Raw genomic sequence first — 16,557 nt, forward strand, 5'->3', positions numbered from 1 at the left:
TTCCTGCTTGTGCAGAATCTAAAGATTTACAAGAGTTAATGCATTCTGCAAGTCAAGTAACTAAACACACCTTGCACTGTGGTTTTGATGCCCTAGAAGTTTCTTGCAGGGCAACAGTCACCAGTTCTGTCCTCAGAAGGCATGCATGGCTTAAGGAACAGCCCTTGCTAGACCATGTTAAATCTAAATTGTTGGATGCCCCCTTGCACAAAGACAACTGATTTGGCACTAAGGTCTTAAAAAGGATGGAAGAAAAAGCAAAAAGCAGCCAGTTAAGGATTTCTTACAGGTCCAGCCACCCAGGTTCAGCAGGCATTGTCCCTCCAAGCACTGGTCCTTTCCTGCTCCCACCAGGTCAGCTCAGTCCAGACCCCGGGGAGCCAGATCCCACAGACAGCAAACACAGGGAATGCAGAGATCTAAGCAGTGGACTACCTCCACTTCAAAACCAGGGAGTTCTAAGCCACCCCCTCATGGTAAGAACTCACAATGACTCCCCCCCCCCCTCTGCCCACCTCCACTTACCCCTAGGAGGAAAACTCTCCTTTCACGCAAACACCTGGGCCACCATTACCAACGACCACTCGGTTCTCAACATAGTGTCCCAGGGATACAAATTTTCTTTCCACACCCTTCCAACTCCAAAAGGGTTCCCAGATCTACCTCAAAACCAGTGGGCAGAGGCGCAAAAGCAAGTCCTGTCCCTGTTGTCCATGAGGGCAGTACAGCATGTTCTTGCAGAACAGAAAGACCAAGGTTTCTACTCCAGACTTTTTCTGGTACCCAGGAAAGAGGGCACCTGGGCCCCATCCTTGCTCTATCCATTCTAAACACCTTCCTGATGACCTGCGCTTCCCATTGGTTTAGCTACTGCTCCCAGAGTTTCACAAAATGTCTGGCTCTGGCCATTGCCTTTTGAAGGTAAAGGAATATCCAGATTTACCCATACTTAGATGGCTGCCTAATTCAGTCAGACAGCCAGGAACAGCTGCTCAAGCACCTGGCCTTTGTAAAGACCGTACTAACCTCCCTGGGGTACACAATCAATGAAAAGAAATCCAAACAGGTACCCGCCCAAAAGATTTTATTCCTGGGAGCAAGCCTGGACACAGCATCCCAGATGGCATTCCTTACACCAGAAAAGCAAACCTTCCTGACAGCCTACTTTTCTCAACTAGCCACGAGACCCCAACTATCTGCAAGGAAAATCCTGCAAGCTCTGGGGTTCATGGCATCTTGCATGCTACTCATTCCATATGCCAGACTGCATATGAGGAAACTTCAGTGGTATCTAAAAAGCCTTTGGTGTCAACACTCTCAAGACCTGGAGACTCTTATACCTATAATACCTTGCCTCAGAAAAGATTTTCTTTGGTGGGCAACAGCATGCTTCCTCAACAAAGGACTACCTTTCTCACCAACCCACGCCACCCAGACCCTCAGCACAGATGGATCAGATTATGCCCAGGGTACACACCTGGACGGCAGGTGCATACAAGGCCAATGGAGCCCACAGCAAATCCATCTGCACATCAGCCAAAAAGAGATGATAGCTATCCAGCATGCCTTGATAGCTTTCAAGCCCCTTCTCTCCCCAGGAGCTCTCCTGATCAAAACAGACAACACAACTGTGATGTGGTATATCAACAAGCAGGGATGGACTCAGTCCTACCCTCTGTGCAGGCTGGCCATAACCCTTTGGCACAAAGCCTCTGCCATGCAACTCCACCTGTTAGCACAATTAGGTTCTCTCAACTTTCTGGTGGACCACTTAAGCAGAAATCTTCTGGACCCACATGAGTGGCAGCTCAAGAGAAGAACGTTTGCCCTAATAACTCAGAAATGGGGCACCCCGAAGGTCGACCTCTTTGCCTCCCACACCAACCATCAGCTCAGGAAGTTCTGCACCAGGGATCATCACAGGATGCCCTGTCCTTCCCCTGGGTCAATCTGTCGGTCTGTGCCTTTCCTCCACTATCTCTCATCCCCAGAGTACTGCTCAAAATAAAGGAGGAAAAAACAAGGACAATTCTTATAGCTCCAGACTGGCCTCACCAGCACTGGTACCCCTTGCTGCAAAGCCTGTCCCCTCTGCCACCTTGGCATCTCCCTCAGATTCCAAACCTCCTGACCCAGAGGGAAGGGGAATTTATGTATCCCCAATTGCAGACACTCAATTTGGCAGCTTGGCTTATTCCCTGACCCCCGATCAATCTGCCAACCTCAGCAAACAGGTTCTAGATGTTATACGTGAGGCCAGATGCCCTAGCACTAGGAAGTCTTATGCTGACAAATGGAAAAGGTTCTGCACCTGGATTCAGGCTAAGGGAGCCAGTACAGCACAGCCCTCCCTCCCTCTCATCCTGGATTACTTAGCTGACCTGCGACACAGTGGACTCTCCTTTTCCTCTATTAAAATTCATGCCCCTGCTATCTCTGCTCATTTTCCCACTGAGCATCCCCTTTTCTCACACCCTCTGATCAAACAGTTCCTAAGAGGGGTAGCAACTTGAGGCCACCCAGAAGAGCACCCACCCCAGCTTGGGACCTTAACTTTGTGTTGGAAAAGCTCCCCCCCCCCTCGAACCTGCCTCTTCAGTAGAGCTAAAATTTCTCTCCTGGAAGACAGCTTTCCTTCTGGCCATCACTTCAGCCAGAAGGGTCTCTGAGCTGCAAGCACTCATGGCTGTGGAACATCTTCCATGATGACAGGGTATCCCTCAGGACTAACCCATCCTTCATGCCCAAGGTGGTGTCCAGTGTGGCTCTCAGTCAATCCAGTCATTTGCCCATTTTGTTCCCCAACCCACAGAACAAGGGGGAAAGGATCCTGCACTCTCTAGATGTGCACAGGCAACTCAGATTCTATCTACACTGGACTAAATCCTTGAGAAATTCTGATCAATTGCTGGTTAGCTTTGTTGCAGGGGCAGTGGGCAAAGCCATTTCCAAGCAAACCATCTCCAAATGGATAGCACACTGCATCCGTTTCTGCTGCAAACAACCCGGAAAGCCTCCCCCCAAGGGGGTCAGGACTCACTCCACCAGAGCAGCCTCCACCTCTGCAGCTTTCCTCAGAGGTGTCCCCATCAGGGACATCCTGGAGGCTGCCACCTGGACATCTGTTCACACCTTCACCAAACATTACCACCTGCCTATCTTCTCCAAATGCAGGGCAGGGTTTGCCTCTGTAGTCTTGCAGGGCATCCTACCCAGCCTGTAGTTTCCTTGACTGACTCCACCCTTTTCCTCAACTTTGGGAATCATCCCAAATGTGGTGACTGCAACAGTGAAACACGAAGAACATAGTACAGTTGTGTACACTTAACATAAATGTAGATTTTCAAGTGTATTCACTGTTGCAGTCCTGGTTTCCCTCCCTCCTTCCCCCTCTTCTTTCTTCTCTTTCCTTACAAGGGACATATTGGTATTTACTTTCTACTGGTGGGGTTCTCCCACCAGAACCTGGCTCCCACTTGGGGGCTCCTGACAGGTTAGGGCAAGAAAAATTGATGTAATGGCGTCAGCTGCCTTACTTTATACTACTGATGACCTGACATCAGTCCTGGAGCAACATCAACCGATGCAGAAATACTAAGCCTCTGGTATTCGGGCCACCCTAGGGCTGTCCTGGCAGGATAACCCAAATGTGATGACTGCAACAGTAAATACACTCGAACATCTACATTTATGGTAAGTTTACACAACTGTACTTTTTGTTTCTTCCTTCACAGAACACAGTCATTTAGGAAGGATGAACAACTTTTTGTTTCTTTCACTCAAAACGAATTGGAAAAAAAGGTATCCAAAATAGCATTTTAATGATGGTCATCAGACTGCATTACGTTCATTTATATGCTTAATAAGTACCTCTTTCTGGTAAATCAAGAGCTCATTCTTCTCAATTCATGACAACTTCTACTGCCTTTTTCAGAGTCTGCTCACTAAATGATATTTGTGAGATACACACCTGGTCATCCATGCATACTTTTATCAGACTGTACTTCCAGGGCTAGAGCATTCTTCGGTGCTACCATCCTGAAAGGCCTCCTGTCATAATGCTGCCCGGTGTCTCTGTAGCCTGGGATTCTGATTAACATGTCGGATTGGATGGACTCAATGAATAGGATGCAAAAGTTACATACTTAACTATAAATCCTTTCATTCCAGTCCACCCAGTGTGACAACCCTCCCAACTTTCCCATTTCGTTGTTTGTAAGGCTTGTATGATCCTCTGGTTAGAGTTAACTGGGTCCAAAGCAGCACAGATTAGTATATCTGCATCTTAAGGTGTCAAAGCAAGATCTGAGTTAATTAGGAGAAGAGGTGCATTATTGGAAGGGAAATTCTTAAAGGGGCCTGAAGCTGGAGCACTGATTTTTCCAAGTCTGATCCAGCAAGCATCTCGAGGACACACATGTTATATTGGGCAGACTGTGATGAAGGGCTCTGTTGTTGTGGTAAATACATAACATTTATTTAACTTCCTTCAAAAGGGTAGTATAAAATATCAACAATGGTCTATGGCAGTCAGGCTTCTTGAAAGCCAGTATGATCCATGACCCAACAAATCTTTGATACAGTTTTCTCTTAATTTATATATATATATTCCTATGTGTACTGTTGTAAGCATTCAAGGAGACAGATAACTGAAAACCTAAATGCAGTTTCCAGTAATGATTACTTACCTTGAGGCTTGTTGTCTGAAGAAGAGATGATACCATGTTTTGTGGACTTCACTGTTTTGTTTTTGGACTGCACATTTCCAAGTGTGGTTGTGCTGTGCCCTAAGTGTGCAGCATGTATGTATCTTTGCAACACAGTAAAAAAAGAGAAAGCAGCCAATGGGTGCTCTTGTATGTTTGTGTGGCTGTGGCCGTGTAGGTGGATGTGGGTGTATTATGTGTATTTCTATCTTTTATGTGTCTCTCTTTTTCTGTAGCCCTTATTGACCTGAGTCATTCTGCAGACTTAACTCTTCTGTTTCATAGGTGGCAGTCCAGCTACTGTATTAACAATCTAACTGAAATTTCTTAGGTGTTTTATGTTTTGAATATTATAGATGCCATGTTATAACCCATAAATGTACAGATATATAGTGATGCCTGGTAGGAAGGAGTGATATAAATATTCAGTTTTTCATATTTTCACACCTCCATAATGTAACCTTGTAGCTTCAGTGATGCACTTGCCAGCTGCAGCACACCACATCACCTCATGGAGGGTCCCTTTCTTCAGCAGATTGTCCTTTTTATCACCACATGTATTGTCTGAGTAATGAGTGGTGGGAGCTCAGCATCAGGCAGCTGTCATCCTCAATCAAGTGAGTATTTTTTATTTTCCCTTCTGCTTCCTAACTTGCTCTTTCATGCCAAACATGCTTTGCAGGCAGATGGGAATTGATGCTCCCACCCACATAATGTCACCTCACAATGTGCTTTCTTCATGAAAGGTCAGCCAGCACATTAAATACCCAGAGCTATCCTTTTGGTCCTCAGCAGAAGACACTTCTGTATTAGTCAACCCTGAGAGGACCTAGTCATGAACTATGTAGTTCTAACTTAACATTTGTCTCCTAAGGTGCTATATCTGTTAATTGAGCCTTGTTTCCTGCTTTGCAGTTAGGGTCATAACTTATTTGCCAGAAGAGACAGTTTTGCATACAGTTTATGCTGCAGAAAAGTAAACAACTTACTAATGGAAGTCAACTTTAGCCGAGGTTACCTGAAAGTAAACAGAATGAGTGTGTTAAAAAATTAAGTTGAATTTAAGGTTTTCTATTCCTTTTTTTAATTTTGTTTAAGTAAACATAGTTCGTGTGAAGTTATGGAGTTTGTACTTGGAAGGTAGAAACATTGCCAACTTTGTTTTTTTGTGCAAATTAGCTGTCCTGATTGTAAATTTAGGTGACTCTATAACTATTAAGTTTGTATTGACTAATGCAGACACATACTTTCTCTACATATATAATTAAGAAATTTTAATTCATAGAAATGTGTATTGCACTGAAACTTTTAAATTCAAATTGTTTTAGTTGTCCACTGACCTTCTGTACCATTTGTTACATGATAGTTACTTCTGCATGTAGGCCTTAACATATTTTTTTATAAGAAAAATGTATTTCAGACTGACTGATCTTTGCACTGCTCTTTTAGGACTGTGAATGAAGCAAGCCTAGATCTGGAACAGGAAGTTGACCCGTTGAATGTGGATCACTTTTCTTGTACACCTCTGGTGAGTCACAGTCTAAATCTGTAACACACACTGCTAGGACTTTGCATCCGTTACTAACTGCCACATTATTTTGAAATGTAACTCAGACTATGTTTTATGCTCATACAGGCAGCCTGGGTAACACCCTGTGCAATTTTCTTCTTTCAGTTAGCTTATAACTGGCATTAGGTAAACAAACACACACAGTCATAAATCATGCAGCTGTTCCACACTTGTTACTGTTTTCCATTGGAAACTATGCATGCTTAGCAACATAGATATACTGTCATTATTAAACTCTGTTTTAATACTTTAACTCTCTGAAAACAACAGTTACTGCCAATCAAAATTCAGATAATTAGCAGTTTTGTTTTATTTTTCTTTATTTCTGGTAAGTAGCTGCAGGAATAACAAATCTACGTATTTGTTCAGCAAATTCCTAAGCTTAACAGAGTTAGCACAAGGTAGTGTATAATTTGATGGGAATAATGGCTTATTACTTACCAGTAAGCATGAGCATTAGAAAACAAGAGCTGGGAGAAGCAGCAGACACTTTTAAGTTGAGCTGAACAGAATACTTTTTTTAGCTTATCTGAATTCCTATTGAATGTTGTCAAGATGAAGAATTAGAAAGTGGAATCCATCCACACTCCTAGATACTTGAATAGGGAAATGATTTAATTGCCCTTTGTGGAGGGGAAATGCCACATTCCATATGAGGAACAAGCCACAATTTGGTGTGGACACCAGAAGAGTATATCTTAAGATCTGAAGTAGTTTACTTCATTTGGTCTTCAACCTTTGGGATACGGTTCCATATCGGATCCGAGCCGGCAAATATTACTAGCATCAGCTCCGAGCTCCAGACTCCTCCCCTTACCCATAATACACCTCCACTGCCTTCCATACCCAGATCTCGTTTGCTGCAATTTGTTATACATCGTGTCTTCAGAGCTCTAGCTAGCAGTGGGCTGTTTCTCTACTGTAAGTTAAAATTTTTCTGTTTCTTTCAGACAATCTAGGTTAGTTTAGGTACCCCTTCTCCCCTCCCATCGCTTTGGCGTTGAGTGTAGGTTTGTTTAAATAGATAGTTAAGAGTAGTTTGTCTGTGGTGTCCCTCCCCCCTTTAGTGCGGCCATAAGCTCTCCCCAGTGGATGGTCACACTCTGTGTGTGTTGTGCTTAGGTGTGGCACACCTTAGTGTGGACTGCTCCATTTGTGCGGTGTTCAACCCCCAAGCTTTAAAAGATAGGAAGACCAAGTTGGCCCTCAAAGGTCTTCTTCCTGCTTTTGATCCTCCTTCCTTGTCTTCGGCTTCAGTCACAGCAGCTGCTGTGACTGCCTCTCCGGCTTCTCTTCCTATGGCCTCCCCTCCCTCCCAGGCTAGGACTCAAACCCCTGCATCTAAGCCTGTGGTAGCTGAGCAGAAGAGAGGTAGAGAATGGGAGAGAGAGTTGAAGATGAAGGAAAAGAGGAAGAGGTCCCCGGACCTCGCTTCTCCGAGTAAGTCAGCATGGATCCATGACTCTCCTCGGCTCCGGTCTCCGAGATTCTCCCCGGAGCCGGAGGAGGCACGTTCAGTTCCCCGACCCACCAAGTCAGAGTCCGTGGCCTCATCACGGTCGACCCGCTCCTTATCGGATATGGATCTGGATAAGATGATGAGCTGCTTTATCTGTACACAGATCCAAATGGGAGTCTTGCCAGCCCCCCCTCCCTCTGGAGGGGGGAGCTCGCTTCCTTTTTTTTTCAACCCATTTCTCATTCCCCGATCCGACCTTCGGCTTCGGAGTACTTGGATCCGAGGTTGGCCTTGGTCAGGGAGTCGCGCTGACAGTACTTGTTTCTTCAACGCCGACAGTGGCCTGGAGCATCTCGGATCCGACTAGTTCAGATCAAAGCCGCTCTCGGAGCCAGAGCTTGGGTGTCGGATCTGAGGGAGTGGAACCTCTTCCATTGGCTCCAACTTTGCAGGTCCAGGTCCTCTCCCTCGGAGCTCCGTCCACTTCGGGTCTGGCTCCGATTCTCGTGTCAGACCTGGGGAGACCAGCCTCCTTATTAGCTTCCCAGGAGGTCCGCTCTCCTTTGGCGTTCAGTTTGGTAGAAAGGGTCCTCTCCATTGAATCGAGACCCCTGACCACCCCCTTGGACTTCACCCAGACTCCCTCGGCTCTGTCTACGGTCCCCATTGTCTTACCAGAGGGACAGCCCGTGCTCGAAGAGCCCCAGACGGTTCCCCCTGAGGAACAGATGGCTTGTGAGTGCTCTCCTCAGAGCCCCACTGGAGATGTGCCTAACAAGCATACGTGCAAGAGAAGGCACTTGGACTCCCCCGAGTCTCTAACCGAGGACACAGATTTAGATGATGGGGGACTCCCCAGGATCACCTCCCGAGGATGTCTCCTTTGGAGACGACATGGAGATCCTGCATCAGCGAGGAGGTTGGTCTGCCCTCAAGCCCTCTTCTTATAAGTCTGTGTTCCTGGAGGCTTTCTGCATGGGCCCGTCTACTTCCTGGGTGTCCCCTCCCATGGATCCTTTAGTGGATTTGATCACCTCGTGGGCGTGGAAGGAACCAGACACAGTGGAACCTATTACCAAGCGACCCGATAAAATTTTAAGTCCCCCCATTGACAGGCCATCCTGGAATAATTGCTCTCCTGTGGATGCCATGGTGGTAGCAGCAGCCACTAAGAGGGAACTATCTCAGGAAAGTTCCTCGGTCCACCCTCCTGACCGGGAGTCATGGATGATAGACTGCCTAGGGAAGTGGGTGTATGCTTCAGCTACCTTTTCGATCAGGGCACTGAATGATTACTTGGCCCATGTCACTAGACTCCAACGCGACCTAGTAAAGGAGCTGGAGGAGTCTCCCCCCAAGTCCATGTCACAGGAGGACAAGGCTTCGTTCTCCGTGAAAATGGCCACTCTAAAAGCAGTATCAAGTACGTCCATGGGACTCCTCTCCCATGCTATGGAAGGAGCGGCTAGGGCAGTTGGGTCTGGCGTGTCCATGAGGCATAACGCCTGGCTCATGTTGTGTCAATTTACTGAACCCTTTAAGGTGTCTTTTTCCAATGCCCCTTATGAAGGCTCGACACATTTCGGTAAGACCGTCAAGAAGACACTAGTCCAGAGTGAGAAGGATTGGCAGGCACTGTCTGCCATCAGAATCCGCTTCTCAAACCCTCAAAGGTCTTTCTCCTGGAACCAGAGAGGGCAAAAGAAGATGTGGCTCCGGAAATCTCAGTATTCCCAGGGCACTCAAGGCTCTTCTTCCCCTAGAGGCAGAGGGGGACAGAATGGATGCCAGCCTAGAGGCAGAGGGGGTCCACGAAACTTCGGGTCTCGAGAACCATTCAGAGGGGTTGCCCAGCTGCTCTACTCTGGATGCAGTCGGGGGACGATTGTCCTTGCACCCAGCGGCATGGGAGTCCATAACAACAGACCGCTGGGTGCTTCAAATCATATCCATGGAATATTCTATCCCCTTCGTGGGTCACCCCATTATCTCCCAGACACCTCCCGGATGTTCCATCCACGCAAAGGGAGGCAGCAGTACAGGAAATTTCCAAGCTGCTAGGAAAATTAGCCATTGAAACTGTCCCACCAGATCAGTCTGGATCTGGCTTCTACTCCAGGTTCTTTTTGGTGCCAAAGAAAATGGGGGACTTAAGGCCCATTCTGGACCTCTCTACCCTGAACCTGTCAGTTGCCAAAGAGAAGTTCTAGATGGTCACACTATAGTCTATCATGCCGTACTTGCAAGAGAGCGACTTGATGTGCTCGTTAGACCTTCAGGATGCTTACTAGCACATAAAGATGCACAGAAGCTCCAGGAGGTTCCTCTGCTTCTGGCTAGGGGCCAATTATTATCAGTTTTGATCCCTACCCTTTGGTTTCACCACAGCCCCCAGGGTGTTTACCGAAGTGATGGCGGTTGTAGAGGCTCACCTGAGGCTTCAGGGGATTCAGGTCTATCCGTACCTGGGCGATTGGCTCCTCACTGCTCCCACTGGTCGTCTACTTTCCCAAACCAGGGATTACTTTCTGACACTTGTCCTGAGTTTGGGTATCACAATCAATACATCCAAATCTCTCCTAGATCCTGTACAGGTAATAGATTACATTGTTGCCAGGATAGACACACTTCAGTGCAAAGTATTCCTGACTTCGGAGACAGTTCAAAACCTCAGGATGCATGTCTCCCTGATCTACCGTTCTCCCCTCCTGACAGTGGAATCAGTGTTGACGGCCCTAGTCTCGATGGCAGTGACCATAACTCTTCTCCCATGTGCTCGGCTACACATGCGGATTCTTCAGTGGATTCTAACGGTTCAGTGGTCCCTGTTGGAACTACCATTAAATCATCCTGTCCACCTAAGTCGAGTGTGTCGGTCATCCCTCATATGGTGGATGAGCTCTCCAGACATTTTGGAGGGACGACCCTTTGTTCCAGCCCCACCCCAAACCACAGTGACCACTGATGCCTCCCAACTTGGGGGGGGTGGCATTGTTCGGGCAGGACAGTCCAAGGCCTGTTGTCCCCCATAGAGACCAGATTGCATGTCAATGTCCTAGAGATGAGGGTGGTCCTTCTAGCATTGCAGGCCCTTCATGCCTTTCTTCCTCTGGGTACGATTGCCATTCAATCAGACAACATGTCAGTAGTCTGGTATATCAACAAACAGGGAGGGACCAGATCTCACCCCCTTTGTCGCGAGGCCATGAGAGTGTGGGAATGGGCAGTCTCCACCTGTCGCTTTCTCATCGCAACTCACATTCCGGGACGGTCCAACATTCTAGCGGACAGGCTAAGTCGGACCATTCTGATGCCTTACGAGTGGTCTCTCAATTTGTCAGTAGTGGAACAGATCTTCAGCGAGTTGGGTCAACCTTGTTGCGATCTCTTCGCCTCTCCTTCCAACGTGAAGTGCAGCACGTTTTTTGCTCTGAACCCCCCACCGGGGGAGTGCCCCAGAGATGCTCTAGTTCATGCTTGGCCTCCCAGTCTTCTGTATGCTTACCTGCCAGTACCTCTCATTCTGAGGTTTCTGCAGAAAGCTTGTCGACTGGGGGAGCAAGGTGATCCTCATTGCCCCATTTTGGCCTTGCCAGGTATGGTTTCCCTTCCTTTGGTCTCACCTTCTGGCTCCACCTTGGATCCTAGATCCCATTCAGGATTTGATTTCACACCCCTTGGGGGTGCCTCATCTGAGTCTGGACAGCCTGAAGCTCACGGCTTGGCTGCTCCAGTTCCCATAATTTCTAGGACTCCTGGACTATCCTCCTTAGTTAGATCCATTTTGGTAGCTGCTCATAAGTCTTTAACCAGAAAGGTTTATCGCAGCAAGTGGAAACGTTTTTCTTTCTGGGCCTCTCAGAGGAGTTTAGACCCTTTCACGGCCCCTATCTCTGCTATTCTTGATTTATTAGCTGATATTTTCCAGCATGGAGCTAGTTCTTCTACTGTCAAAGTTCAGATGGCTGCCATTTCCCATTTTCATGTGGGCGAGAATTCTGCATCCTTAGCATCTTCCAGACTGTGTAAAGCCTTTATCAAAGGCACCTTTTTGCTATGCCCCCTGGTCAAAGATCCTGTTCCCCTGTGGGACCTTACTATGGTTCTCCAAGCTCTGGTCGCTCTGCCTTTCGAACCTGCCGCAACTGCAGATCTAAAATTCCTGTTGTGGAAAACAGTTTTTCTGGTGGCTATTACCTCTGCTAGAAGGGTTTCAGAATTACAGGCCTTGTCCATCAAACTTCTGTGCATGATTTTTCAAAAAGACAGAGTTTTACTTCAAACCAATCCATCCTATCTTCCTAAGATGGCATCTCCAGTCACTATCAATCAGACTATAAATTTGCCTGTGTTCTTTCCCAATTTACGAACAAGATGGAATACAAGCTACACATGTTGGATGTTCATAGACAGTTACAATTCTATTTACATAGGACAAAAAAGTTTCGTAAATCTGATCAATTGTTTGTTTCCTTCTATAGACCCTTTTTGGGGAAACATATTTCCAAGGTCACTATAGCTAGATGGATTTCGTCATGCATCCAGCAGGTCTATAAAGACAAAGGCATGTCTCCTCCAGGTCAGGTAAAAGCTCATTCCACTAGGTCCATGGCTACGTCTGCAGCTTTCTGGTCTAGAGTGTCTTTGGATGACATTTGCTCTGCAGCTACTTGGTCCTCATGTCATACATTTATTTCTCATTACAAATTGGATTTGACTTCCAGAAGGAGAGCATCCCTTGGCTCCGCGGTGCTCTGGAATATCCTTCCATGAGTGCCTCCCAGGAGTTTAGTAGCTGGGGATTCTTTCCCACAGGTTGAAGACCAAATGAAGTAAACTACTTCAGATAAAGAAGTTATGTACTCACCATAACATTCCATCTGAGTAGTTGTACTTCATTTGTCTTCAACCATCCCTCCCTCCTTCCCCCGGACCTTGGTGCATGATCAGCCTAATGGCTGCAGTATAGGTCACAAGTATGTTAAAACGTTGGGTTCTATGTATACGTTCAGCAAACTCGATCTGGAGATGGAAGGCAGTGGAGGTGTATTATAGGTAAGGGGAGGAGACTGGAGCTCGGAGCTGATGCTAGTAATATTTGCCGGCTCGGATCAGATATGGATCTGTATCCCACAGGTTGAAGACAAATGAAGTACAACTACTCAGATGGAACGTTATGGTGCGTACATAACTTCTTTTTTTCCTAAAATTGATTTTGCAGCAGCATTTGTCAAAACCATCTTGTTTGAGTAGGGTACACAAGAAGAATACTTCTTTGATGCTGTCCTAGTCAGAAGGAGAAGCACATCAAATTACTGAGCTAGCAACTCCAGGTTGGTGTAAAGGAGGAACTTGCCTTTTTTCCCAAGGTGCATTGGCCTTGGAGTCACTTAATAGTTTTTTTTTTTTAGGGGACAGGGGAAAGTGTGCTCCCCCCATGGATGTGTGTGTGCACCCCAACACGAAACACTTAGAAAACTTTTTGTTCCAGTACAGTTTTATGCAAATGAATTTACATGAAGCACCATTCAGTGTACATACTTCAGTTTAGGTGACCTACAGCAAGATTGTTCTAGGAGTGGACAGTTAGTGGTTAGACCAGATAAGAGCCACATCATGTACATGCAGAAGTGACATGCAGTTTCATAAGTCAGAAATGTAAGCATGCAGCTCATCACAGAAGTCTGGAGTAGACATTTGGAGTGTGTAAAGGTTAGGTCTGGAGTAAGAAAGATTTTGTAAAAGTCTGAAAAAATACTGCTTCTAATAGTAGATGAGTAAGGCATTATTGCCTGGAAGGGGGTCATTTTTTTGGTATTTTTCCTGAAGCAGTATATGTGAGGTACAATTAGCCTTTGTCAGAGCTGTAAACAAAACACTTATAAGATTCCTTATGTCCAAGATCCGCTTAAAGGTTAGTCACTGCAGCAGTAAATCTTAACTTTTGAGTTTTTCTCCCACATACCTTTGTTCTCCTGCATACGCTAAAAAGGTAAATGGTAGCAGCACCTTCTTTTGTCTCAGTGCACCAGAGAAGGCTTGGGACAGCTCTCCACTTGTGTAAATGTGCACATGGTTCTCTCTCATTAGTGGAATCTCTGTATTCTCTAGGCATTTTTTCTTGCCGCCTTAAGAGATGAACATTTTTTTTTCTGATTTTATCTTTGTTATTTTGAGTGTTCATAGTGTTGCTGTGGCTGAACTGTTGAACAAATGTAAATGCAGTAGACAAATAGCCCTTAAGCATTTTCTTTTCAAATTCCTGTTTATTTCATTTTTTTGTGTTAGTCAGGATAATCATCGATCCCTCTTTTCAGTTTGGGGACTGCCCATCTAACCATTGAAAACTGTTGGGACTATAAAAGAAATTCAGGTCAGGCACAAAAATTAGAAGACAGAAAGTTTGGCTTTGTTTCTGACTGAGAGAAAAACAAATTCTGTAAGAAAACAAAACTAAAAAGAAGTTTTAAGTTTAGCCAGAAAAGTCAGAATCACTAGTAATCTTCATCATTATCAACCCCCTATTTCTCATTTTCTACAGCAGGTCAGGGTGTCACATCAACATTTGCCACCTCTTTTGATTCAGTGTATCGCTCCTACCTTCTTTGACAGTTATGTCTGACTATTACAGGCCTTCTCTCATGCAACCCATCTGTCTGCTTTCTGGCATCATCATTTCCTCTTGCTTTCTTCCTGTGTCTCCCAAATTATCTTCACCAAATTTTCCTGCATATGTGTCAGACCACTGTAATCTTTTCCCTTTGACTTTCTTTGCAAATGGAGTGATGTTAGTTTCTGCTCAGATGTCAGTATTTCTTCGTCCCTTCTACAGTGTGCACTTTGCCATGCCTCTCTGGCACTTCATCCCCATTAACTCTAACTTCCTCAGCTGCACTGCATTCACTGGCCTGGTTTCTATGCTGTAGAGAACTACTGGTTGCACTGCTGTTTTTTACATGTTACTTTACAATTTCTTTGGGATTCTTCTGTCACTCACTACCCCTGACACTTTACACCATTGTCTTGCAACCTCAGATTCTAGCTTTGATCTCCTAATTCAGACTTCCTTTCTCCTCAACCATCCATCCCCAGAGGTGGATTTAGGCTTTGGCACAGGGGCACGCACCTCCCCCTTTTTAAACTCACACTATAACCTGGTATAAAAAAAAAAAAAAGTATTTATACCAGAGTGACGAAGTCGCACGACCTTCACTATGCTACCATCTCCACCAGTGGTAACAATCATCCGAACCCCGAGATGACATCATTGTAGGGGGGCAGGACCTACCCAGTTCAATACCTTGTAATTCCGCTGTACCAAACCTTGCAACCGCTCCGCTTTAACCGAGGAGTACTGATTTTACTTCACAAGTCTCTGTTTGTCCTGCAGTTCCTTTGACCTGAGATGGCTACGAGTTATAGAAAGAAAGAATCCTAAAGCTTGTCATGGTCTTAATGGACCAGTAGTGAAAAAGTATTCGAGCACCGCAAGGTCTTTAAAATATGGTGCCGTGCAGGGCTGAAGAGAAGGAGTTTTCCAAACAGTGTGTAGTGCACCTGTGGAACTGGTAAAAGCATGTATTACATTTGGAGAGAGAGAGATTTGTGTGTGCATGTGTGCATGTGTTTTGCAGATTGGTGTAGATGCCAGATGGCATATCTCTACCTCTCATCCATGGCTGACTTTGCAGAATATCCATGGTTTGGGTTGCTATTTTCACTTTGTCCCTTCTAACAGCTCATTTTTCTATTGAAATGTAGATGATTACAGAGAGTTGATTCATAGTTCTTATTGGTTGTAAGTGCATGTTCGTGCAGGAGTATATTGCTTGTTTTTTGTTGCAGCTGTGTTTTACAGATTTTTTTATGGTTATAATACTGATGTTAAAGATCTTGTTTAAAGTGGCGAAACAAAGTTTTATACATAAAATGTTTGCATGCAATTGGTCAGAGGTGATTTCTGAAGCTACTACACAGAAAACCACACTACATGAACAACATACTAGTTGTTTGTCTTTTCGGCTTTTCCCGGTTAGGGATCGCCACAGCGGAACTCCAATCCGCTAATGATTGGCAGTAGATTTTTTATGGTGCCGAGTTGCCAGCCCGGCGCCCAACGTTCAGCAAAGGCACGCCCACTCACTCATGTCTTTTGGAGGCCACACGACCACGGGGAGGACATGCAGACTCCACACAGAAGGCACTCCAACCGTGAATCGAACAGGAGAACCTCTTGCTGTGAGGCAACAACGCTACCGCTGTACCACCGCAGCTTCACTGAGCTTATATCTCCCTTTTTCTGAATCAAAAATGTATGGCCTTGTGTAGTAGAAATTTGTATTACAGTTCATTAAAGTCTACAGATTTTATACAGCATCTTTGATAATGTGCTTATAATTTTTGTCACTCTTTTTTTAAACTTGTTTTTCTGAGTAGTTTTCCACATTTCAACTAGAATCAGTAAGAATTTTGTGATGTTTGGTATTTAGATTTGATGCTTATTAGATGTCCAGATTTGTAACTGAATGTACCCACTTTTCAAGGGCCTTTGTTCTTATTTACAATGTCTGCATGTTGAAAGGGATGAGGGGTGATGACTTCCTTTCTGAATTGTGACCTAAGGCTGGTTACATCTTCTTCGTTGTCTGGGTTGCAGGTTTGAGTTCTGTTGCTAATCAATTCTAGAAGTACTAAGGAATTTTACAGTTGGGGTTTAGTTATTATGTTAATTACTTAAGGCACGGCTTCAGAGGTGGGAGACTCTTGAAGTAAGATCCAGCTGGTGTTTTTCTTTTGTCTTAAGGACGAGTAACAGTGTGATT

General features: G+C 45.4%; 1 protein-coding gene across 5 annotated transcripts in view; it reads left to right on the forward strand.

Moving 5' to 3' along the window:
- The window catches only part of CAMTA2 (calmodulin binding transcription activator 2), a 2,181,461-nt gene that overhangs the window by 1,902,516 nt on the left and 262,388 nt on the right, over positions 1-16,557 (forward strand). For all 5 annotated transcript variants that reach the window (XM_044077091.1, XM_044077090.1, XM_044077092.1 and 2 more), the window contains one exon: positions 6,156-6,234. In XM_044077091.1, the coding sequence (XP_043933026.1) occupies positions 6,156-6,234 (79 nt within the window). The remainder of the gene's footprint in view (positions 1-6,155; positions 6,235-16,557) is intronic.

Source organism: Protopterus annectens, chromosome 7.part0 (genome assembly GCF_019279795.1).
Source record: "Protopterus annectens isolate FY-2018-M chromosome 7.part0, PAN1.0, whole genome shotgun sequence".
Classification (NCBI taxonomy): Eukaryota; Metazoa; Chordata; order Ceratodontiformes; family Protopteridae; genus Protopterus; species Protopterus annectens.